We start from the raw sequence: 26,885 nt of genomic DNA, 5'->3' as shown, positions 1-26,885 counted from the left end.
AGTCTGACAGCTCCATGCATGGAGAGACTCTCTTGCAGCCCCTGCTCACATAGTTTGTTTCTGATGAGGCCTCTGATGTGACTGCTACATAGGCACCCATACCATTTTTTTTTTTGTTTGTTTTTTTTTTGTTTTTTTGAGTTTCTCAAATTGATGCACCCAGCATGCCTCCTGAGATAGAAGGCCTTTCAGCTTTAGAATCTTGTCTTGTGATTTAAGAAGGAAAGGTGATATCCCCAAAATCCTAGTGTGCAAGGAGGTTCCTGGTCTGCATCAAGGATTTGTTTTCCTGCCTGCGAGCAGAGGTTTCCTTGCAGGCTTTTCTCAAAATCACAAGGTACAAACCAGTTCCTGACTGCTAGCATCAGACTAGGTTGGGCAGTGCCTCTTCCATACCACTTTCAAGGCTTCTACTAACTCTCTAGTCCAGATTACTTTGTCTTTCATGTCCTTTCTGAAGACTGATGCCAGACTGTCACATTTATGAGGTGTCTGTGGACCTTCAAAATAGAGAAGGGTGGACCCCCTCTGCAGGAAGACTGTAATCTATGATTTGGTGGAACATGATTTCCCATGACTCAGAGACAGGTGAACTGGAATATATAGGGCAGATCCCATCTGCAAAAGTCTGACTCTGACATGGAAGGCATCTTGTGCTCTACTTTGCCATCAGAGTTTTTTTTTTATTTTGGAGATGCACTTAGTAGGATGAGGGAGGTTTCCCATAGATTAAGCTACTTAATGCTCTCCTGGATAAAATACTTCCTAAGTTTGAGGACTATTTAATATGCATGGCAATAAAAGAACACTAATCTGGCAGCCTGGAAGGTTTCATTACTGTTCTTTAGGCACCAGTTGTCTCAGGACATTTGCTATATAGTGATGGAGACGAGGAGAAGGAAGTCATGCCTGGCAAAGTGGAAGAGATTCTCCTGATGCCAAAGGAGGGTCTCATGCCTACTGAAGTAGAGGTACCAGAGGTCTTAGAATACTTAACAGGACTGTTTTCAGACAGGCTTTAGCATGGGCTTCCAGTAAGGTCTGCTTATCGGCCATAGAAATCTCTTTGCTTCCAGTGGGATTGTGCCTCAGTTTTTAAAGTTAGTACTACATCTGAGATCCCCCTAAGAAGGTGATCATACCACACTGGGACCGGAATTTATGCTAGAAAAACTAACACCTTCTTCCCTTTGAACAAAAATACAGCATATATAAAGTTTATTTTCCAGGATAAAAAAAGTGTTTTTGGTGGCAATAACCTCAGTCAGAGTGGTGTCAGAATTGCCCTTAAGTTCAAAGAAACTTTTTTGGTTTAACACAGACAGGGTTACCTTGTGTACTAACCCATTATTTATGTAAAAAGGGTTAGGAAGTTGCCCTTAGCCAGGCCTTCCATCTACCAGTGTCCTTTCTGACACAAATTCCATGGCAAGCAATTACCAGGAGACAGAAGGTCACATTTTCACCAGAGGTCCACCTACAGTGGTAGCCTTCCTGAAAGAGATGTCAACTGCTGTCACTACATTGTGAAAGCAACCATTTGAACCTGCTTTAATACCTTCTCAATTACAGACTGGACATTACATCTAGAGCTAGAACAGGATTTGCAGCCACAGACTTGAAGGTCTTGTTTCCTTTATCCACTGGGATGCTAAACATAAAGGACTGAAAGGGAAAGTTGTGGAAATAATCACTGAGGTTATTAATGCAGGATTGACTTAATATGAAGAACATAGTACAGTTGTGTTATCAACTTATTATAATTGGAGATGTTCAGTTGTAGTTACTACTGCAGTCCATTTTCCCAACCTTCTTCCCCCTTGTTGTCCGTCAGGACTGGGGTAGTGCACCAGTTGTTCCATGTTCCCCTTCTATTCTTTTTGTGGCTTCAGCGGAAGTCCTTGCGTCTTCTTCCGAAGAGCTTACTTGGGAGGCCCTGCATAATACAATATTCATAAGCGGAGAGGACTGCCATTATGGCATTATGTGCCTCAAAAACATATAATCTATCAAGGTATATGTTAATTAATAAAGACTTGTTTGGCTTGCACTAAGTGAAGACATTTGGCCTACTATGTGTCCTCCTTTATATTGAAACATTGGAGATATACATGGGGTGTAGGGAAGAGCTCTGAATCTCTGGTTAGACATACATGTTCAGCTGCAGCAGAGATCTCAGAAATTTTGACTCTGTAGTATTTACACTCCATCTGCAGCTGTGGTAAATTGGTAACACAACTGTAGTATCACTACATAATACAGAGAAAGTATTAGTATCACTATATTCTTGACCATATGGAAGATATCAGGTTTTTTAGATCAGTCATGTAACCCATTGCTAACATTGTTCTTTTGTAGACATTTTACTGTGCTGGGCCTTCGCTGGGGATTTTGGGAGAGAGACTTCCCTTTTTGGAGGAAAGTAGGAGAGGGAAAGATGCATTAGAAGTGGGTGACGAGAGGGGGTTTCACTGCTGTTAAAAATAAAAGCTGTCATACTTCACCTACTTAACAATTTTTTTTTTTTTTTGGTCAGAGAGTGGGAAAACTTCCCAGGCACTTGAAGCTGCTCAGCTTTGTGTTCGATTGCTGCAGCCAAATCAAAGAGAAGAACTGCGAAGACTGCTTTCCTTCATGGAAGTTGTGGCTCAACCTGAAGGCTACAGATTACAAAAACAGGTACATCTGACTCGAATGGCTCTGCAGCTGGAGTGCAATAATAACTAACAACTTTTTAATGTAGCAGAGCAATTTCCCTGTTTTCTACAGCTCTGCATCAGTGTACTAATGTTAATGGTGAGAACTGGATTTGTATTTAAAATAATGGACATGTACCTCTGGTATCCAGTATTCATGCTGCAGATGAATTAATGTCTGGTCACAACTCCTTAATATAACCTCTTCCACTTGCATCATTGGCTTGTTTCATACATGTGTTTCGGTTTGCACTGTCTTGAACATACTGTGTAAAGTAAAACTGTTAATGGTAAAAAAAAAAAAAAAAAAGACCAGGCAATTAAAAGTTGTGAAACCTCTGGTTTTCTTTTTTTAGTCTGATAACAGGTCAGTGGTCTGCAGGGCATTTTTGAAGGCAGTAGTGCAGAACAAATCCCTATCAAAGCCTCAGACTGAGTGTCTTGTCATGTTTCTTATGGATCAACACACTGAACTCTTCAAGGTAATTAAATATATGCAGAGATTTTGAGTGAATACCGATCATAAATGTGAACATGCTAGCTAGGTTGAAGTGATCTGTGTGACTAAATCTAGTGTTTGATTTTAACAAGTTGCAGTGCTGTTAGTATTGCAGTTACCTCTTTACAATTTAATTATTCTGTGGAGTCTTTTAGAATCATTTAAAATGTAGCTTATGAGGAATTTTGATATATATTTTTTTATGCTTGGTTATTGTTTTGGGTTACCTGTTTGATTTTAACCAGGGGGGAGAGAACTGATCTTTTTGAGGTAGAAGGAAAACAAGTGTACTGGTGATAGAAGAAAGTGGAAAAATTCTCCAAATATGCTGCAGTTTCACTTTGAGAATGGAGGTATTGGAGAGGAAGTGATTAAGGAACCCCTTTAGAAAGTATGGAGAAACTTCCTGTCATGGTTGTTGTATAGGACCATCCTTGCTGTAAAATGAGTCTGATACTTTTGAAATTCACATATTTCTTCTTGAAAAGTATTTACTTGACTTAATCCAGAGGATCATCAAAGGTGTAAAGGCATAAGATCCGAATCTTTAAAACGAAGAGTAGCTAATAATGAATGTTTACATTTGGTTCTGTTTGTGTAAGTACTTAAAATAGAGCTGTTTCTATTTATATGTACTTTTGCGTACTAATAATGAAACAATGTTTGGTAAGAAGCGGTCTGTTTTTAACTGATAGGACTGTATGCTGTAGGCATTTGGACTGTTTGACACCTAGAAGTCTTCAGAGTAATCGGTCTCTGCTCGGGCTGCTGTCCTGCTGCTCATCTACCCAGTCTTCAATTCTTCATTGCCTCAACCTCAGTTCTGTCAACATAGGAAGAGTTCCTTCAGGCTATTTGTTATTTTATTTGAAAACCTATTTTATTTTTATTTTTGGTTTTCAGTGTTTTTGTTCCCAGGTTTAACTCATTTCCCAGGTAAAGTTTATGTTCCTCTTTTCTTGTCCATGTTACAATTTTTGCCAGTTTTTTCTTCCCCCATTTATCTTTTTGGATTACATTCATGCAGTTTGTATTTACAGTTAGCACCACTCTGAAACCCCTGTTGAAGTCTTGCCCATGTGGTAGGCATAGAGTGATGACCAAAGGTCATTCTTGATGTCTTCATTATTTTATTTATTTATTTACATTTGTTGACCGGGAGTGTCGGACTGGACACAGGTCCGTTTTCAGCGGAGGCCCGGGGAGAAAAGCTCCACGTTAAGTATTACTTGCATTATACAGTTAAAAAACATAGCATTTAAATATAAACATTAGTCCAGTATCTTGTCAAGAGTACAAGTCTTCAGACTGACAAGTGTTCTGAGTTTCACTGGGTAATACGCAAACAATAGCAGGAAAAACTGTCACTGCACCTGATGCTAAAGGGACATAAAATGAATTCTCCATTCAGTCCAGTGAGTGCACCTTGAAATCATGCTTGCATCCTAGTTAAGACCAGTAAATTAATTAAAAGCAGTGGTCAGGATAGATGAGATTTTAGAATACAAAAAAAAAAAAATCATCCCCTCAACCTAAGCATCTGGCACAAGTTCGTACCTTGGCTCACACTTTGACATATCTTCCAGCATTAAGCAAGGCTGTGGCATAAAGGCCCATGACACTGCCATAGTCTCAACCTCTAAGGAGGTTATGGAGATTACCTTGCTTGTGAAGCTCTTGCCTTGCAAACAGAGCCACATTTGCATTTGGGAATAGAATTGCCCTAAAGCCTACATCCCTAAATTGGGCTGTAAGGAGCAAGCAAATACTGCCTGGGAGATTAGGAAGGAGACTCTAGCTTCACAGGTCTTCATTCCTCACAGCTAAAGGGTGCAGGTAGAGTTTTGCGCATCCCTACTTTTGTTTGACTTCAGTAAGTTAATCACTTCTGCCGTTGGCGCAAAGCACCATATCACCTGTGCATCTACTGGTGCCCAGCCCTGCTCCTTTGCCAGACGTATTACGGTTTGCCTTTCTCTTTTCCAGGCTGAGGAATACAGTGTTTATGCCTCCAAGCCTAAATAATTTGTATCCATCCCTCCAGCACCATTCCCATTCTTGCTTCAATATTTCGGATCATTTGTTCAAGACCATCTACTGACTTCAGCTTGCTCTGCCTTTTCAAACTAATGTCAGCACCATACAACATCAGTTGACACCTGTGTATTGCTGGAGGCCATGCATTTGGCACAGGCAGCTCACTGTACATCTCAACAGGTATTGCTGAACTTGGCTTTACCAAAACTGGCATCAGTGCATTATTTGCCAGCCTTACAGAATAAACCATCAGAAATACTGGGTGAGCACAGGAGTGTAACAAAGGAAATTTTTTTTTTTTTTTTGAGCTGGGATACAGGATCTGACTTACCAAGACACAGTAAGGTATTAAGTTTAATTCTGGTGGATGCCAAAAAAGCTATTACTATTAAACTGAAATCAAAATATAAATCAATTATACCTGAACTAATGAAAGTTTTAATCACGATAAAAGGACAGAAAGTTGGATCTTTAGAAAAGGTAAATTGCATAGAAAAAAATGAAAAATTGTATGATTAGTTAGTGCAGAAAAATACTTTGTAGGAGGAATGAGATTTAAGAGAAGGCAGGAACTGGATACTTTATGTAATGTTGCCTTATCTGTTAAAGAGGAATTTAAGGAATGGTTAGTGGAAATTCGGGAATTATTAGGGAAGGTAGAATAGCTAGGGAGTGGGATAAAATTACATTAATAGAACTTGTTGGCAGGATAGATTTGTGTTCCAGCGACTCCCCCATCTGTGGAATAGACTTCCTCTCCATGTCAAGCAGCTTCCTCTCCATGTCAAGCAGGGTACCTCACTAGTCGTCTTTAAAAGGAACCTGGACGACTGGGTGGGAAACAGAAAATATACCCCTGGGATCCCACCTGTGTCCCTGCTGGACAGGGAAAACAGGTGCTGACTTTGTGGGGGCATGGGTGAAATTCTTGGCTAGGCTTATAAAGGTCTCCGGGCCAAAAGCCTAGTTTCATCCTATGAACCTAACATTAAAGTGGTAGTTAAAATAGGGTGAAAATAAGACGTGGTTAAGAAGAAAAAATAATTATTTAGAGGGACTGACAAAGGTTAAAGTATTGCAAAATGGGGGTAACCTTACAGAACAAGAGGAGGAACAATTGCAGAATTCTAAACCGAAAATAAGGGATTACCTTGATAGTATGCATGAGTTTAGAAAGTCTGCTGTTAAACAACTGTTTTTCATACTCACTCTAGAGCACAAAAACTTGTAGCACAATGGCTCAGGCAGAAGAAAATAGAAAGGGTTGTCGCCAAGCTTATGAAAGGAAGATAACCAGAGATCCTGTAGGTGTAGTAGAAGTATTTCAGAAATTTTATGAAAATCTGTATAAAGCAGAAGAAATGTGGAAATCAATAAAAGGTAGAAATGGAAATGTCTATGGAAAAAATAAATATGTCAAGGTTAGAGGTACATGAGACTCTATTACTAAAAGGTCAAGAGGAGATGAAAATGATGATGTATAACCTATCTCCAGGAAAGTCCCCAGGAATAGATGGTATTACTGTGGAAGTTTGGAAACTAGGAGGGAAAAAAAGACATGTATAAAACCTTCCAGATTTCAACAGTATTTTATTTAGTGTTGTTGCCTCACAGACGTTGCCCGTTCGATTCTCAGAGCGTCTTCTGTGTAGCGACATGCGTGAATGGGCGTTCTATCATTGAAGGTTGTGCATTAGACCCGGCAAGCCAGTATGTAAAAATCTACTGCCAATCATTAGCGGACCGGAGTTCCGCTGTGACGACCCCTAACCGGGAAAAGCCGAAAGACACAAACATTTATTTTATTGCATTTGTTTACCAGGAAAGTCCACTGAGCCTAAAAGAGCCCATTTTCAGTGGAAGCCTAGGGAGAAAAACTCCAACAAGAACATAGATACAGGAAAAAATATAAACATTAATTGGTACAGAAGTAGAAACAGTGTTACACATAATAATTACAATAATATATACAGAATATATACATAAAAGCAGGAATCTAGTTGGTTTGATTACAGTAATATATACAGAAAATATACATTTAAAGCATGATTTTAGTTGGTTGCCAGATGAATCAGAGAGAGATAAGCAGAGATATATTGATCAGTATTATTGTATCAATATCAACAAGTGAATAAATAAATACATAAATAAAATAAATATGGAGAAAGTATCATCACTCACTAGCAGCAAAAGGCACAGGATTTTAGTTATCATATAAGGAGAATAAGGAGGTTAAGTTATAAAGTAGGTACATAGCCAGGAAGAGTTAAGATGATTTTTCAGTATTTGTTTGAAGGTGGTGGTGCTGCATGTGTTTCTTATAGAAGGTAGACGTGAGTTCCATAATCTGGCGATGGTTAAGGAGTAGAGGAGTTGACCAGCAGGTAAGGTGGGCTTTTCTACTTTTAGAAGTAGATGCTTTTCAGATCTTAGTTGCCTGCTGGGTTGGTATTTGGCAAGTAGAGTTGAGAGATCAGGACAGTCTGTGGGTCTTTAGATTGTTTTGTGCGCTGTAGTTACTTGGGTGAATGAGAGATGGGGGAGTTCCAGCCACCCTAATTGTTTCAGTGAGTTACAATGGTGGGATGAGAATTATTTGGCCTTGGTGGCAAATTTTGCTATTCTGTTGTAACACGTATCAAGTTTGGATTTTGTAGAATTGTATTAGTAAGGAGAGAAGGTAATAAAAAGGTAGTTCCAAGGGTTTGTCTAGTAGAAAAGCTAAAGTGTTGGTGCCTGTAGAGCATACAGAGCTTTTGGTGTGTTTTTTGATGTTATTGTTTGTGTAGGTCAAAGTTAAGGTTTTCATCTATAATAATGCCTTGTAATTTAGTGTGGGGGACAACTTCTATAGATCTGTTGTCTTTGGCTTGTATAGTGAAGAGTTTTTTTATCTAAGAGAGTTTTATAGGGGTAAAAATTACTAGTTTAGATTTTTTTTTTTTGGGGGTAGGGCAAGATGATTAAGCATCCAAGATTCAGTAGAGGTGAGGGCATTATGGGTGATTTTGCTGGAGTTCAGAGCTGGAATTTGCAGTGCATATTATTGTAGAGTCATCCACATACTGGATTACTGAGCACTGTGGAAAAGTGGAATGAAAGTTAATAAAGATGCTAAATAAGAGCGGACCAAGTATGAAGCCTTGGGGTTCCCCTTTGGAAGTATTGAGGAAGGGGAGAGTAAGATTGTTGCCATTTGGTGGATTGCTGCCTATTGGAGAGAGAGCTATTGAACCATTGTAGGGTAGGAGGAGAAATGTGGAGGGTGGATAGTTTAGAGAGGAGGATAGTGTGGAAGATGGTATTGAAAGCTTTACAGAGGTCGAGGAAAAGTGAAGCAATTATTTTACCATAATCTTGTGCCTGGTTAACTGTGTCAAGGAAAGAGCATAGTGGTGCTGTGTCCTAGTCCGAAACCATGCTGAGTGGGTGATAAAATTTGATTTTCAAGCAGGTGGTTGAGGAGTTGGGCATGGATACATTTTTCCAGTATTTTAGAGAGGGGTGAGAGAATTGCTATGGGTCGAAAGTTTGTGTTGTTTGTGTTGGTGCTGCCTTTGTGTAAGGGGAGAATGCTTTTTTCCAGATGCCTGGGACAAAGGATTTCTGTAATTGATCTGTTAATGAGTATGCTGATGGGATAAGCTATAGAGTTTGCTGCTAACTGCAAGAAGTGTGGGGGTAGATTCTCAGGGGCCAGAGTGCAGGGTTTTAGCTTAAGTAAAAGTTTTTTTTATTGTGGTGATGGGTATGGGGGAGAATTTTAGATTAGAGTTGAGGGTAGGATTGATGTTCATCATTTTTCACTGTTTTAGTCCTTACAAAATGGATTATCCGGCTCTTGGTAGCCCACAGTCGGACAGTATACCAAAGCCTTGGTATAGGACGTCGGCTGCCTTCAACTGTAAACCCGACATCAGGATGTCAGGTATAAAGGAAGGCAGCCAGTGCCATTTCCTCAGTCTTTCTTGCCGCGGAGCCCGAAGCAGAATCAATTTGCATGAATGCCGGTCGGCTGATTACCTTCTTTTTTTAATCTGACTACTTCAGTTGAAGACATCCTCAGCTAAGTACCCCATTGGGGGACCCTCTTTTTTTGCTTTAACCAATGTTAGAGAAAGTTAATAACTGTCTTGCCTGTGGAAAACAGATTCCGCACCATGATTTTCATTCTTACTGTATCACTTGCTTAGGCCTTGAGCACAACGTCCCTAACTGTGATCTTTGTGCTTCTTTTAATCCGCGTACCGTATGCCATAGAACTAAAATTTTATATAAGCATTTTGGAGTTTGGCCTAGGTTCGTCTGTATGGCTTCTTCTGGTCTCCCGACTTCCGATGTTCCTAAGAAGCGCAAGGATAAAGATCACGACAGGCCTAGGGTCAGGTTGGCCGACGACATTCCAGTTAAGTTGGTCATCGGCCCAGCGGTTCTCAGTGAGGCACTTTTGCAGCCCCTGTAGTCCGCGGATGTTCAGCCGCAGGCCTCTGCTGAGACCCTTTCGGAGTCCTCCATGCTGCAGGCTTCCACTTCATCTTCTGACCCACTGCCAGTTGCTACCTTCGATGGGTCCGGAGCCGCTAAGCAGGCCCCAGCTTCTGAGGCCTCTTTTCTTCGGCCTGAGACCAGACCCAGACCGACGGCCTCTGTTCAGACTACTGCTGTGGCTAGACCTCCCGAGTCCCTCCGGCTTTCTAGCAGACCTTCCAGCCGCAAATTTACTCAAAAGCAGGCGCCGGCCTCACCTCAAACTCCTCAGTCACAGATGATTAAAATGGCTAGTGATCTTTTGACTCTTATCCGGGGCTCTCAACCTCCTCCTCCTGAAGTTTTGTCTCCCTCAGGTTTTGATGTTTCCAGCAATTCTGCTGATGAAGAGGAAGACTCTAGTATCTATCCCTTCTGCCTCTCCTCCAGAAGATATTACTTTTGGAGATACTCTGAATACTCTTAGAAAGCATTTCAAGTGGGAGAGTCAGGACTATCCTCAGTCTAAGAAAAGGATTATGGAATTCTTGTTTTTACCACAGCATAAGCCTCTGGCTATCCCTCCAGTGTTGGAAAAAGTTAATGATGTTTTCATGGAGAATTCTTTGACTCCTAATTCTGTTCTTCCTGCTCCCAGGAAACCTGACAGGTGTTAGAGTTCCTGATTCTCATCAGTTTCTTTTTAGGAATCCTACTGCTAATCCAGAGACTATTTCTCAGGGCCCTAAAGGTGTTGAGGCTACAGCTGCAAAAAAATCCTGTTACCTTTGATAGAGAATCTAGGGCCTTGGACAGATGGGGAAAAAGGTTTATACTTCTGGCACCCTTGCTATTAGGTCTGTTAATTGTCTTTTTCATATGCTTAAGTTTCAGCAGCATACATTGGAGGTTATTAAGGCTAAGATTGCTAGTGTTCCTTCCCTGGCGGGGAGAGTAAGTACATGCAAGATTTATTGAATTCTGCCACTCTTGTGACTAAACATTCTTTGCACTGTGGTTTTGACAATTTGGAGGCTTCTTGCAGGGCAGCAGCCACTGGATCTCTTATCAGAAGATATGCTTGGCTCAGGGAACAGCCCCTTTCTGAGCCTGTTAAATCTAAGTTACTGGCTGTACCTTTGCATAAGGACTATCTTTTTGGTAACAAAGCAGAAGAGGTCTTGAAAAAATTGGAGGGTAAAGCCAAATCTATGCAAACTGTTAAAGATTTTCTGCAAGTTTAATCTCCTCGTTTTAGTAGGCATTACCCTTCTAAGAATTGGACTTTTCCTGATCCCAGTAAACCAGGATGCACTAGGTTTAGGGATTATAGGTCTTTTAGGGGACAGACCTCTACTCCTCATAAGACTAAACAATGGCATGCTTCCTCCTCAAAATCTGGGAGTTCTAAGCAACCTTCCCAAAGTAAGCATTCTCTTTGACTCAGCCCTCCCCCTGCCTGCCCCTGCTGGCCTAGGGTTGCCTTTGGGGGAAGGTTGAAAAATTTTAGACATTTGGTCCACCATCACAGACGACAAATGGATACTCAAAATAGTATATCAGCACTACAAGTTTTCTTTTCACATTTTCCCTGTTCACCAAGGATACCCAGATATTCCTCCAAATCAAAAGGCAGAAGCAGAAAAGCAAAATTTCTTCCTTGCTGAACCTGGGAGCAGTAGAGTCAGTTCCTTTACTTCAGATAGGCCAAGGTTTCTACTCAAGACTTTTTCTGGTTCCCAAAAAAGGGGGCACCTGGCAACACACTGGACTTGTCCATACTGAACACTCTTCTGGTGATTCCCAAATTCAAAATGCACACTCTTCAGCAGTTGCTGCCAATGCTGGCTAAGGATTCCTGGCTGGTATCTTTGGATCTGAAAGAAGGTTATCTGCACATACCAATTCGGGAAAGTTGCAAGGCAGTACCTTTGTTTCAGAGCTGGAAAGCGACACTACCTATTCTCTGCACTGCCCTTTGGCTTATCTACTGCTCCCAGAGTTTTTACAAAATGCCTGGCTTCAGTCATTGCTTTTTGCAGGCAGAGAAACATTAAAATTTACCCTTACTTGGACAATTGCCCCATTCAAGCAAACTCTCCAGAACAACATCTAAAGGATTTGGATTTTGTAAGGAACTTTCTCATCTCTTTGGGCTACACTTTCAATGAAAGGAAGTCAGGAATGGTACCCACAAGGGAAATTGTATTCCTGGGAGCGAGTCTGAATACAGCCTTCTAGATGGTATTCCTTCTGCAAGAGAAACAAATACAGCTTTCAGCTTACTTCAAGGATTTGGCAAGCATGACCCAGCTCTCTGCAAGGCAATTCCTGCAAGCCCTGGGATTCATGGCTTCATGTATTCTAACGATTCCATATGCCAAACTGCATATGAGGAAAATACAATGGTACCTCAAGAACCTTTGGTGTCAACACAACACAGGATTTAGACTTGATACTGCCTCTGATTCCCTGTCTGCAGACAGAGTTTCTTTGGTGGGAAACAGCTTGTTCACAGAACAAAGGCCTGCCTTTTCAACCACCTCCTGCAAGCATGACTCTCACCACATATGCCTCTGACTATGCTTGGGGCGTGCATCTAGATTGCAGATGCATACCAGGGGACTTGGAGCAACCAACAGATTTCACCTGCACAGAAATCTGAAATAATTGATAGCAGTCCAGCAGGCCTTGCTGGCTTTCAAGCTTCATCTTTCTCCTGGAACACTTCTAGTCAGGACAGACAACACCACAGTCATGTGGTACATCAGCAAGCAGGGAGGGACTCACTCTTACCCCCTGTGCAGACAAGGCATGATTCTGTGGTCCATAGCAGCCTCCATGGGCCTACATCTGATGGCTCATTTTTTTCCAGGCAGACTCAACACCTTGGCAGATTGGTTGAGCAGGCAGGTCCTGGATCCTCACAAGAGGCAACTGAACAAGACCATCTTCTATCGCATCATTCAGTGCTGGGGTTCTCTCCAGGTGGATCTCTTCTCCTCTCCGAACAACCATCTTCTTCCAATCTTTTGCACCAAGGAACATCACGACAAAGCCTGGAGAGTGGATGCTCTGTCCTTTCCCTGGACACAGCTTTCAATTTATGCCTTCCCTCCTCTGCCTCTTCTTCCCAGCGTGCTATTGAAGATAAGGGATGAAAAACCAAGGGCCATTATCATAGCTCCAAACTGGCCCAGATAGCATTGGTATCCACTGCTTCGCAGTCTCACCTTGGCATCTTCGCCTGATACCAGATCTCCTGGCTCAGGAAGAGGGAAGTTTTCTACATCCACATTTTCAAACTCTGCATTTGGCGGCCTTGCTCATAGTATAAATTTATCTCAACAGGTGTTTGAGGTTCCTTGTGAGGCCAGGAGGCCTAGCACTAGGAAATCTTATGCGGATAAAATGGAAAAGATTCTGTATTTGGATGCAAGCTAGAGGGGAAGACTCTTCTCAACCATCTCTTCCTCTTATTCTCGATTACCTGGCAAGCTTCCTTAATGGTGGACTTTCCTTTTCTTCAATCAAGATTCATGCCTCAGCGATTTCTGCTTATTGTTCCTTTGAACAACCCATCTTCTCACATCCTTTGAAGCAGTTCCTCAGGGGGGGTTAGCAATTTACAACCTCCCAGAAGGGCACCTACTCCTGCTTGGGATCTTAATTTTGTGCTTGAGAAACTTACTCTGCCTCCTTTTGAACCAGCTGCCTCAGCAGACTTAAGGTTTCTTTCCTGGAAAACTGCTTTTCTCTTGGCCATAACTTCAGCTAGAAGAGTTTCTGAACTGCAGGCCTTAATGGCAGTATAGCCTTTTATCTTCCATGCGGATAGGGTTTCCCTTCAAACCAGTCCTTCCTTTATGCCTAAGGTGGTTTCTAGCTTGACTCTTAATCAATCTATCCACCTACCTACCTTCTTTCCTAAACCTCAGAATAGAGGAGAAAGACTTCTACACTCCATTGATGTACTTAGACAGCTTCGATTTTATTTGGACAGGTCTAAAACCTTTCGGAAGTCTGACCAGTTGTTGGTCAGTTTTGCATCTGGAGCTCAGGGCAAAGTTATTTCAAAACAGACCATTTCTAATTGGATTGCCCATTGTATTCACTTTTGTTAATCCAGAAACAACAAAAGAGGCAACACCACGGCTCTTTGTAGACTATTTAATGCAGATAAATGCCATATCGAAAGTAGTAAACGCTTTCACATTTCAGAGAATGTTTCTTCAGACTTTAATACAGCAGTCATCTTCCACCTGGATTCAATAATATCATTACTGTTGCATTTTCCGATCACATACTAGATATAATTATGACATCACAAAACCCCCTAAAATTCATCTGATGTATACCAATACATATATATAACACAACATTTAATGAGTACAGCTAGCTATATCTGTGAAACAATACTAGTAACTAAAATAATATTTTATAAATAGTGTAAAAATGCATTATAAATATAAAAATTAATAAAAATCTGTAATCTAACTTGATTCATTAATAAAAATAGTACTAAAATATCTAATGTGCATAGGTCAAACTACTGTATACTAAAACTAGCGACATTATGTAATGTTCCTAAAATGCATTATAAAATGTATAGAACTATGATCTAACAAAAAGATTTAGTACTAAAGTGTCTAGTGTGCATAGGGCTGTGCTGCTAAAAAAGGTTTTAATGTGGTCTTCTCATTTAGACCACTTGCTCTATGTGCTTGTAGCCACATTATCCATCTATTTTCCTGTTCTTCTGTATGGTTCTTAATATCTCCTAATCTACCGGTCTTGATCAATTCTAAGGATCTGTATTTAAATTTATGTGCTGTACCATAACTCATCACATGCCTAGCTAACGCATTACATTCATCCTCTTTATTTATGGCATATACATGTTCTATAACATGTTCCCTTGGGGTTCTGTTTGTCTTGCCCACATAGAAAGATTTGCATGTCTGTCTTGTGCCAGATATACCAGGTCCCTAGTCCTATAATCAGCATAGTGTCTAAAAATATATTACTATCCTGTATCTGGATGCACAAATTTATCGTTACCTGCCATATATATGCATTGATTACAATGTCTGCAGAAGAAGGTTCCTTGTCTTTGAGAGTGTATCTCCATTTTACCATCATCCTCATAGCACAATAGTCTTTTTAGTGATTTAGTGTTCCTATAAGTAAAACTAGGCTTCGTCTCTACTAATTCTGATATTCTGTCATCTGTGGTTAGTAGTATCCAATTATTATTAATTACTTCTTTGATTCTCATATTCAGGAGAAACACAGGACTTGAGCTGATAATTTTATAGAAAGACGGTATCAAAAACATGAAGTAGAAAGGTTACAGAATGAGAATGCCATGCAGAGGATAGGCAAAGGCAAGCTATTTTTTGTAGGAATAGACATACTAAGGAAAATGTCCAGAAGGAAGGGCTAGCACAAAAGACAACTAGGATAGTGATTCCGTTTACGAATAAGAATTGATTAAGAAGACTGGTAGATTAGGAGATATTAAGAACCACACAGAAGAACAGGAAAGTAGATGGATAATGTGGCTGCAAGCACATAGAGCATGTGGTCTAAATGACAAGACCACATTAAAACTTTTTTTTAACAGCGTGGCTCTTTGCACAGTAGACACTTTAGTACTAAGTCTTTTTGTTAGACCATAGTTTTATACATTTTATAATAAATGTTAGGAACATCACATTATGTCGCTAGTTTTAGTATACAGTAGTTTGACCTATGCACATTAGATATTTTAGTACTATTTTTATTAATGAATCAAGTTAGATTATAGATTTTTATTAATAATTTTTATATTTATAATACATTTTACAATATATTTAAAATATATTATTTTAGCTAATAGTATTGTTTCACAGATATAGCTAGCTGTACTCAGTAAATGTTTTTGTGTGTGGCCCAGGCAGGTATGACCCTAGCCCTGAGTAGCATCCTGCCTTCGCCCAGAATGGTACCACAGTATAAGGATAAAATGATTGACTTCAACAATTGGCTAAGCTTATGGTGTCATTCAAAGGGGATCCAGTATCTGTCTGCCTGGGATGACATGATTGACAGACCACGATGCTTTGCCAGAGATGGTCTGCACCTGTCGCCCCTGGGATTCAGGTTACTGGCTAAGGCTCTTGCCACCCCTATAGTGCCTTTTTTAGGCAAACTTCAAAGGACAAAACCACTACCATAACAGGTACAAGCATGCAAAATCTGAAGGTAATGCTACTCAATGCTAGAAGTCTAAACCTCAAAATGCACTCTCTCGAGGCACTCCTAAAATGGAGAACATCGATATCTGTGCAGTAACTGAGACCTGGTTCAAGGCTCCAGAGAGCACCCCTGCAATACCAGGCTACAACTCTTACCACACTTTTCGGCCACCAAACCAGGACCGAAACACTAAAGGTGGAGGAGTGTCAATATTCACCAAGGATAGTCACACCACCAGGCTAGTTGGCCAACACAATGTGTCTGAAATTCTCCAAGTGCAACTAACACTAGGTAAGACTGTAATCCAAATTGTAGCTTGCTACAGATCCCCCACCATACCCCAAGATTCTCACTACACCTTTCTAAACATACTGGAAAATATTAAGATAGAACCAAACACCTTAATACTGGGTGATTTTAACTACCCTGCCATTAACTGGGAAAACTACTCATGTCCCAACACCTTTGCATAGCGGTTCTTGGAATTCATAAATTCCAATGCCCTGGATCAACTAATCCATAGTCCCACCAGGGGTTCCAATATCCTAGACCTGGTCATTACCAACATGGGAAATCAATGCTCCATACCTATGGTCACCCCCTCATTAGTCAGGTCTGACCATAAGCTAATCACCCTCAACATCCACATCCCACCCCCACCCCCCAGTAAAGAAACCACCATAAAAAACTTCTCCAAAGCCAACTTCATGCTACTCAAGTCAGAAGTGACGAACTTCATGACACCCATGCAGACGGGAACTGAAAGTTCAACTGCTGAATCCTACACTATGGCACTGTACCAGCACATCCACTCATGCATGAATCGTGCCATCCCAAATAGAACCAAAATGCTCTCTTCCAAAAAAAGGAAGACAATCTGGTGGTCCCCTGCCATAAACAAACTTTACAACAAAAGGAAGAAACTTTTGCAGAAAAGAGGAAAATCCCAGGATGCAAAAAACTCCCTTACTAGCCTCAGTAAGAAACTGAGATGCCTCATAAAATCCTCCAAAGCTAGTTACGAAAATAAAATTGCCAAAGATTCCAAAGACAACCACAAAGCATTCTATAATTATGTCAAGAATCTAAATGGCAATGCTCAGATCTGCTCTGAGCTAAAACAGAATGGCATTAAATATACTGATCCGAAGGATATTGCCAATATCCTGGCAGATCGATTCAGTGCCAACTCCACCCCCCTCTCACCCCCTAAATGGCCCATCTCAATACCGGAAGATTGCCAAATTCCAGTAATAACGGCCACACAGGTACAAAACGCACTCTCTAAAGCCAAGAATACAGCATCCATGGGACCAGATGACATCCCGGGCTGTGTACTACATGAACTACAATATGAACTGGCACCTCACCTAAGTGTCATGTTTAATCATAGCCTCACCTCAGGTTTCGTGCCCACTGAGTGGCGCAGAGCTACAGTTGTCCCAATCCACAAGGGGGGATCCACCTTGGATCCCGGAAACTACCGTCCCATCAGTCTGACAAGCCTTATCTGCAAGGCCATGAAGCGTATTATCATGGAACTTATAAACAAAGACATTGGCAACCTTCAAACACTGGACCCCACCCAGTTTGGGTTTGTGAAGGACTGATCTTGTCTCCTGAACCTGATTGACTTCTTTGAATCAGTCTCCAGAGCCATGGACAAGGGTAAGGTGGTCCACACAGCCTATCTAGACCTTGCCAAGGCCTTTGACACCATCCCCCACACTGGAATCATAGATAAACTTACTAAGTTGGGCATTAATCCCTATGTCACCCAATGGGTTGCTAAATGGCTTACTGATAGAACCCACACTGTAAAAGTAGCCGACTCCAAATCCAGCTCCAGACAAGTGACAAGTGGAGTACCTCAGGGTTCAGTCCTGGGGCCACTCTTGTTTGGCATCTACTTCTCTGAAGTACAGGTCAACACTAAGGGACTCTGGCTAACAAAGTTTGCAGATGACTGCAAACTGGGAGCCATTATTGAATCCCCAAATGATGTGGATACTCTACAAAAGGGCCTTACAGAAACAGATGCTTGGTGCCAGAGCCATGGGCTCAAGCTCAATGCCAAGAAATGTATTGTTATCCCCTTTGGGAAAAAACATGTATCCATGAATTACCATATAGATGGCAGTACACTAAACACAGAAAGTGTGATAAGAGACTTAGGGACAGAGGTCGACAGTGGTCTCACCTTCGATAACCACATCGCCACAACAGTCAGGAAATCCTTCTATGTGGCACACCTCATCACGAAGGGCTTTTCATCCAGAAAAAAGGAGGTCATTGTCCCACTGTACTCATCCCTCATTAGACCCATTATAGAATACAATGCCCCATTTGGTATGTACCTCTCAAGACATCTGCAACAACTGGAAAGGCCTCAGAAATACCTCACTAAAAGAATCACAGGCCTAAAGCAGATGCCCTATGCTGATCGCCTTAAAAAACTCCAGCTATACTCTGTTGCATATCGTCTACTCAGAGGCGATCTCTGCTTAACATACAAGGCCATGTCAAACCCAGAGCTGTTGGACATGCTACACTTAAAGAAATCCCAATCCCTCAGAGCTACACGCTCCAGGGATCTAAACCTTGTCATCACAATAAACAAAACATGTTGGAGGGATAGGTTCCTGACCCAGAGACTCCCCAGACTCTGGAATAGATTACCCATACATGTCAAGCAGAGTGCCTCTTTGGACCTCTTCAAGAGGAACCTTGACGATTGGATGGGAGAAAGGAAATTCACCCCAGGGATCACGTCAGTCGCCCTGCTAGACAGGGGTCCAGGAAAGTAAATAATGTGGGAAGAAATAGCCAGGGAATTGTTATGGCTAGGCTTGTATAGGCCCTAGGGCTTGATAGCCTAGTACCAACCTATGAACCTATGTGTATGTATGTATGTATATATATATATATATATATATATATATATATATATATATATATATAATAAAATGTATGTATTGGTATGCATAAGATTAATTTTAGGGTTTTTTGTGATGTCATAATTATATCTAGTATGTGATTGGAAAATGCAACAGTAATGATATTTAATCCAGGTGGAAGATGACTGCTGTATTAAAGTCTGAAGAAACGTTCTTTGAAACGTGAAAGGGCTTACTACTTTCATTTTGGTGTTTATCTGCACTCAGTATTCTACAAAGAGCCGCAGTGTTGCCTCTTTTCTTGTTTCTGGATTTGCACTATTGGTTCTAAAGAGGCACTTTATCCAGGACTGCTTTTGTTTTGGTTTCTTTATTCACTTTTGTTACTTGCAGCATGGCAGGGTTCCTCCACAGAGTATCAGGACCCATTCTACTAGAGCAACTGCCACCTCAGCAGCTTTTTTGAGAGGTGTACCTATTAACGACATCCTGGAAGCAGCTATTTGTACTTCTGTTCACATTTTCACAAAGCATTACAATTTATTTTTGTTTTCTAAATCCGGGGCTAGTTTTGCCACTGCAGTGTTGCAGAGCATCCTTACCAACCCTTAAATAGTGGGTATTCCTCCCTCCTTTTTACTTTGGGCTTTGGGAATCAACCCATTTTGTAAGGACTGCAACAGTGAAACATGATGTACAGTTGTGTACACTTACCATAAATGTAGATGTTCAAGTGCATGCACTGTTGCAGTCCTGGTTCCACCCCCCTTCATCCCCCTTTTTTTCCTAAAGCACAGACTATCTTTATTTTGTGGGTGGTATATTTCCAGGGAATGTGAAATTGTTCAATCTCGCCGTTTGTTCTTACACACGGGTTCGGAGCCGATCCTCGGCTCCGAGTCGGCCGCATCACTAGCTCGCATCTTCGAGAAAGCTCGAGGCACAGTAATATCCCATGATCCTCCGGTGCTAACCCTCAGATCTAGTTTGCCGCTAGCAGCAGATCGCATCGAGAGGCTCGGGCCAGTACAATTTTTACTATTTTTTCTTGTTAAATATGGATAATTTTTTATATTTCTTATAATCTTTATCTTAGCATTTGATAGCTTTATATATATATATAGTAGTTGTGTGACTAGTTTAGGTAGTTTGTTACCTTAAAATTCTTAGTAAGGGCCTTAGGCTGTTTTTTGTCTGTAATAGAATTTACAGTATTTAAAAGAAAGTTAACTTTTTTCTATTTTATTTTTTCTTTCAAAAAATATATATATATATCTTAGTGTGCTGTGGTGTGTTTTTTATATATATATATATATATATATATATATATATATATATATATATATATATATATTATATATATACATATATTTTTTATATTGTAGTTAGAAATTTTTCAATATAGTGCTGTCTTTTTTTCTAGTAAAATGTCAGAAAAGACTAAAAGTGGATTTAAAAGGTGTCAGTGTGGACAGAAAATGTCCATTACTGACAACCATTCATCCTGCGTCTACTGTCTTGGCCCTCTCCACTTGCAGGAAGACTGTTCCATCTGTCATTTCTTTAGTGGGAGGGTCATGCTGGAAAGACGCAGGAAGTTTGTGGACAGAGGTTTGATCAAACCTGAGTTTCAAGTGTCGGAGCCCAAGTCATCGGCTCCGAGCACCTCTTTTCAAATTCGGACTCCTATGACTTCGGTGCCGGGTGTCGAGACCTTATCTCTGCACGAGGCTCAGGTCTTGGAGCCAGTATCAGAGGTACCACCGTCTACTATCCTTTGCTCGGTGACTGCTTCGATCCCTTCGACCCATTCCTCGAGGCCACTTTCCGACTCCGATGTGGACCGAGTGGTACAGAAGCTTATGGAGAACTCGGCTTTGTCAAAATTAATCGAGGTTTCATCCCAGCTGGTTTTGAAACTCGAAGCTATTCCAGTTCCCTCGACACTTCCTCCTCCGAGACCCGTCGAGTCATCGGTGTTAGGAGTCGAAGAACCGATGATTGTAGAGCCCTCGGTGCCGAAGCCTCCATTAGTGCTATTGGCTCCGTTGACCTCGACTCCTTCGGAACCAGCCGGAGAGTCTCCGAGCCGAACATCTTTCCTGGGTTCCGGGGGGGATAGTCGAACCGAGATTTTGGTTCCGACTCTTCTTCTCGGTGCCTCGGCTCAGATCAGTTCGGATCCATCCTCGGTGTCGGAGCCCGTGGTTCCAATTCCGGAGAAACTACCTCCTTCTTCGGATTGGGTCGGATCTTCAGGTCGGGGCACCGGTGCCTTTGACATCATGAGGAAGGTCTTGTCGGATCAGACACATACTTCATCGGTATCTTTATCTCCTTCCCCAAAAGGTCCGCGTTCTGCTTCTGTGCCTTCGGTACCTACCAAGCGTCGAGACCCAATGCCTCAGAAGTCCAAACAGGGAGACTCTGGTTCCTCAGATGCATCCCCAGAAGCTCCCACTGAGGATGTTCCGAGGAAACGACTGTGCAAGAGGAGGCACATAGATTCCCCACAGGAATCTCTTGGATCTGATACTGATTTAGATGAAACAGAAGGGTCCCCATGGTCCACCTCTGAGGATGTCTCTTTTGCAGACATTTTGGAAATCCTGAAGCAAAGAGGGGACTGGCAAACCCTTACCCCTTCTGCGGATGAATCGGTTTTACTGAAGGCATTTGGGACTCAACCTTCTACCTCCTGGGTGACTCCTCCCTTTGACGATCTCATGGATCTAGTAGCTCAGAGGGCTTGGGAAACACCTGATACAGTGGAACCAGTCCCTCGTAAACCCAACAAATACACGACAGCTCCCCAAGATAAAGCCTATCTTACAAAAGGAGTTCCCGTAGACATTATGGTGGTGGCGGCGGCGGCCACTAAGAAAGAGATGTCTGAATCATCTTCCTCTGTCCATCCTCCTGAGGATTCTAGGACAATGGACAGATATGGGAAGCGCATATTTAGTTCGGCGACTTTTTCCATCCGATCGCTCAACTACCTTACGCATTTCACGCGTTTACAAAGAGATCTCATTAAGGAATTAGGAGATACTCTTCAGGGACACACAGATGCTGCTGTCGCCGAGAAAGTGACAGCGCAACTTAACACCCTAAATTCCATAGTCAACTCGTCCATGAGGCTGATTTCATACGCAGCCGAAGGATCGAGTAGAGCGGCAGCTTCAGCGATTGCCCTGAGAAGACAATCCTGGTTGCTCTTATGCTCCTTTGCGGAAGCCTTTAAGTCTTCCTTTGCCAATGCCCCCTTTTATGGTGCCTCCCTGTTTGGGCCCAAAGTAAAGGAGACTCTCACGAGGTGTAAACAAGAAGGGAAGACCCTGTCTGCCGTAGGGGTCCGTTTTTACGTTCCATCTAGACCCTACCCTAAAGGGCAACGAGGAGGAAAGATGTGGTTCCGAAAGACTCAGGGATCTTTTCAACACACCCAAAGTGACGCCCCCTCCAGAGGCAGAGGAGGGGGAAGAAACGGAAGACGCCGCCCAGCCGGGAGAGGGGGTCCGCAAAATCAGGGTGACAGAGAGACCTTCTCTGGAAAACCCTTCCAGCACTCCTGAGTGCAGGCCCGGCTGTCCTACTCTGGAGGCATTCGGGGGTCGCTTGGCTTTATACCCAGAGGCCTGGCTAAATCTTACATCAGATTACTGGGTAAAAAGCATAGTTACCAGAGGCTACAACATTCCCTTCATAAAAATACCACCAAACTCCAAACAACTCCCAGATGTTCCACCCAGTCTGCGAGACCAAGCAACCATAGAGATAAGAAGGCTGCTCGAAAACAGAGTCATCCAGCCAGTCCCAGCGGACCAAATAGGATCCAGAACTTACTCAAGGTTCTTTTTAGTTCCAAAGAAAACAGGGGACTGGAGGCCAATTTTAGACCTCAGCAAGTTAAATACCTTTGTGAAAAAGGAAAAGTTCCGGATGGTCACGCTTCAGTCAATCCTCCCTTTTCTGCAAAAGGGCGACTGGAAGTTCTCTATAGATCTCAAAGACGCATACTACCATATCAAAATGGCCAGGGCGTCCAGAGATCACTTGCGCTTCCGGCTGGGAGCCAGTCATTTCCAGTTTCGCACTCTGCCCTTTGGTCTCACCTCAGCCCCCAGGGTGTTCACCAAATGCATGGCAGTAGTAGCGTCTCACTTGAGACGAAAGGGATTCCGGGTGTTTCCTTATCTAGACGACTGGCTCCTTTCCGCCACCACCAAGTGTCGTCTTCTACAAGCCAGGGACTACACCATCAGTCTTTGCTCTTCACTAGGCATAACGGTGAATTTTGGAAAATCTGTCTTATCGCCGTCACAGCGTATCTTATTTATAGGAGCACAGCTAGACACTTCCCTGGCTCAAGTTACTCTTCGCCCCATCAAGAGTGTCAGACCTCAGGCACCAAATTTCACTCATTCTTCACAACAACAGAGTCTCTGCACGACAAGTATTAAGAGTGCTAGGCTTGATGGTAGCATCCCTTCTTGTAGTTCTTTTAGGCAGGATGCACATGAGGATCCTTCAATGGATGCTATTCGCCCAGTGGTCGTATCTACAACTTCCACTGTCTCACGAAATCTTGATCACGAATTATTGCAAGGAGGATCTCTTGTGGTGGATACACAGTCAAGAGCTAACACTAGGGCGACCCTTTTTATTACCCAGTCCGGTAGCAACTCTAATCACGGACGCTTTCCCTGATAGGGTGGGGGGGATTCTTTCAGGGACAAACAGTCCAAGGTCAATGGTCCAACATGGAGTACAATCTGCACATCAATGTTCTAGAGATGAGGGCAGTGTTTCTAACGTTGCAACACTTTCACAAGTCCTTACCTCGGGGAACAGTGACAGTTCAGACAGACAACATGTCAGTGGTCTGGTACATAAACAAGCAAGGGGGAACCAGATCTTACCCGTTATGCAGAGAGGCCCTCAGAATTTGGTAATGGGCAAAGTCCACTGGACGCTTTCTGATAGCAACGCACATCCCGGGGACTTCCAATGTAATCGCGGACAGGTTGAGCAGAGCCATCCTTTTCCCTCACGAGTGGTCCCTCAAACCTCAAGTGGCGGAAGAGATCTTCCACAGATGGGGCCAGCCTTGCTGCGACCTGTTTGCATCCCCTTTGAATGCCAAATGCAGAAGCTATTTTGCCCTGTTACCCCCCCCCCCCAGGGTATGTCCTCAGGGACGCACTGGTATACGATTGGCCCCCGGGTCTCCTTTATGCTTTTCCTCCTGTTCCACTAATTCCCAGGTTTTTGCAGAAAGCCAAACGTCTGGACAGGACCATAATACTGATAGTCCCATTCTGGCCTTGACAAATCTGGTTTCCCTTCCTTCAATCCCATCAAGTGGAGGAACCATGGATTCTAGACCCGGAGCCAGATCTGTTGAAACACTCGTCGGGAGTTCCTCACACCTTCCTCAAGTCCCTCAAACTGACAGCTTGGCTGCTCCGCTGCCCATCTTAGCCAGGTCGGAGTTACTATCTCCTGCAGTACAACAAATTATTGTATCTTCCTCACAAACCATCTACAAGAAAATTGTACATCAGCAAATGGAACCGTTTTGTGCACTGGGCCTCCAAACAAGGTATAGATCCATTCAGGGCCCCAGTACACAAGATACTAGATTTCCTTTCCTCACTTTCTCAAGAAGGAGCATCAACATCCACTATAAGGGTTCAACTGGCCGCTATATCCAATTTTCATATTGGCCGTAAGGATGGTTCTCTTATGTCCCACAGGCTTTGTAAAGCCTTCATGAAAGGTACTTTTCATCTCCGTCCCCCTTTTCGTAATCCAATAGCACCTTGGAATCTTAATCTCATGCTGTCACAACTCATGTTGCCCCCTTTTGAACCAGCAACCACAACTCCGTTAAAATTGCTTTCGTGGAAAACACTTTTCCTGGTTGCCATCACTTCAGCCAGAAGAGTTTCAGAGTTACAGGCTCTATCTATCCTACCCCATTACATGATTTTCATCCGGATAGAGTAACCTTGCGCACCAATCCATCCTTTCTTCCGAAGGTTTGTTCGGTTCAGAATATTAATCAATCTATTGAACTGCCTACCTTCTTTAAAAATCATTCCAATAAGCTGGAATACACATTGCACAAGTTGGACGTTCACAGACAACTAAGATTTTACTTACATAGGACAAAAGAGTACAGAAAGTCAGATCAACTATTTGTCTCATATGCTGACCAAAGAAAAGGACAGGCAGTAACGAAGGTTACTTTATCCAAATGGCTCTCAGATTGCATACATTTCGTATATGCTGAATCCAAACAACAACTCCCTTTCAAACCCAGAGCTCATTCTACAAGGGCGATTGCTACCTCTTCAGCCCATACCGCTAGTTTGCCTTTAGATACCATTTGTGCAGCGGCAACTTGGGCAAAACCACATACCTTTATCGCCCACTACAAGCTAGACAAGAGCACCAGGGACAGGCGGCGTTTGGTTCCACTGTACTCAGGAATGTTCTCCCTTGAGCCACCGGGAAAAAGGAGCTAGGGGCGCTACCGTGTGTAAGAACAAACGGCGAGATTGAACAATTTCACATTAAGAAGTTATGTCTTACCATAACGATCCATGTGAATTGTTCATCTCGCCTTTGTTCTTACATCTCCTCCATCCCCCGTCCTACGGTCTGGGAGAACGGTTTTTGATTAGATTCCTTTTCAGCCTTTTCTAGGTATGGTTGACATGTTATTAACATCAGTAATGGCATCTTCTATCCTCTACCTGGCAGTAGGGTTTCAGACAATTGTAGTATTTGTTCATAAGTGTTTTAGACACATTTCTAAGAGGGATTCTTCTGGTATAGCAAACTAGATCTGAGGGTTAGCACCAGAGGATCATGGGATATTACTGTGCCTCGAGCTTTCTCGAAGATGCAAGCTAGTGATGCGGCCAACTCGGAGCCGAGGATCGGCTCCGAACCCGTGTGTAAGAACAAAGGTGAGATGAACAATTCACATGGATCGTTATGGTAAGACATAACTTCTTATTTTCTTTTCCTGGTCTAGCCTTCTTGGGGGCTCCTGACAGTTATTGCAACAAAAACTGAGGAAATGGCGTTGATGCCTTCCTTTATACTTGACGTCGGGTTTACGGTCCGAAAGCAGCTCACGTCATATACCAAGGCTTTGGTATTCTGACCAACTGTGGGCTACCGGAAATGGGATAACCCATTTTGTAAGGACTGCAACAGTGAATACACTCTAACATCTACATTTATGGTAAGTGTACACAACTGTACTTTTTGTGGGATGATTTGGTCATCAGCTGTCGTGGTGGTGGTGATAACTGTAGGAAAGGTGGTGGTTAGGTTACTATGGTGTCAAGTGAAGTAGGAATTGAAGAGGGTGGCAAGTTGGGGTTTTATGTGGGTCAGGGAATCTGTTACTTTGAGAGCCTGGGTATAGTAATCGGTTGATAGAGGACCAGAATTTTTTGGGATTATTTTTATGTTGGGTTTGTAGGTGGAGGTAGTGGGCTTTTTTTAACACTGGTTATTAGATGTTTTGCCTGGTTACAGAGTTGCTTGTAATGTAGAAGAGCTGAGGGGCCTTTGTTTTTCTGCCATGATTTCCAGATTTTATCCCTTGTGGACTTTATTTCTTTGGTGGATTTTGAGAGCCAGCTTGCATGGTTATGTTTTATTGGTTTTTGGCAGGTGGGTGCTTGCCTGTTTAGGATGTCTAGAAATGTTGCATTAAAAAATTCAACAGCCTCATTAAGTGGTAGGAATTTGAGGGGTTCCCAATTTACTTTAGCTAAGGTTTCATTAAATAAGGATGTTTGGAACTTATGGTGGGGAGCAGAGTGAGCATAGCGAACGGAGCCGGTCCAGCCCCCACAAGGAGAAGAGCTGAAAAACTATCAGTTTAAGGTGAGTAATCTTAAAATATCAGTATCTAAAAAAGCCTAATCTAAGCAGCTCTGGAATACTTTATCACTGCAAGCACACAAACAGGGTTTTGTCAGTTTTCGAGAGAGTTGTGATTAGTATAGAGACTAAAAAAAT

General features: G+C 42.3%; 1 protein-coding gene across 1 annotated transcript in view; it reads left to right on the top strand.

The window, feature by feature from the left end:
* Positions 1–26,885, top strand: part of DEPDC4 (DEP domain containing 4) — a 362,627-nt gene that overhangs the window by 247,763 nt on the left and 87,979 nt on the right. Inside the window, exons 6-7 of the mRNA XM_044087899.1 lie at positions 2,537–2,679; positions 3,053–3,178. Coding sequence (XP_043943834.1) covers positions 2,537–2,679; positions 3,053–3,178 — 269 coding nt within the window. The remainder of the gene's footprint in view (positions 1–2,536; positions 2,680–3,052; positions 3,179–26,885) is intronic.

The sequence above is a fragment of the Protopterus annectens genome, chromosome 11.part0 (genome assembly GCF_019279795.1).
Source record: "Protopterus annectens isolate FY-2018-M chromosome 11.part0, PAN1.0, whole genome shotgun sequence".
Classification (NCBI taxonomy): Eukaryota; Metazoa; Chordata; order Ceratodontiformes; family Protopteridae; genus Protopterus; species Protopterus annectens.
This window is presented reverse-complemented; position numbering and strand designations above follow the sequence as displayed.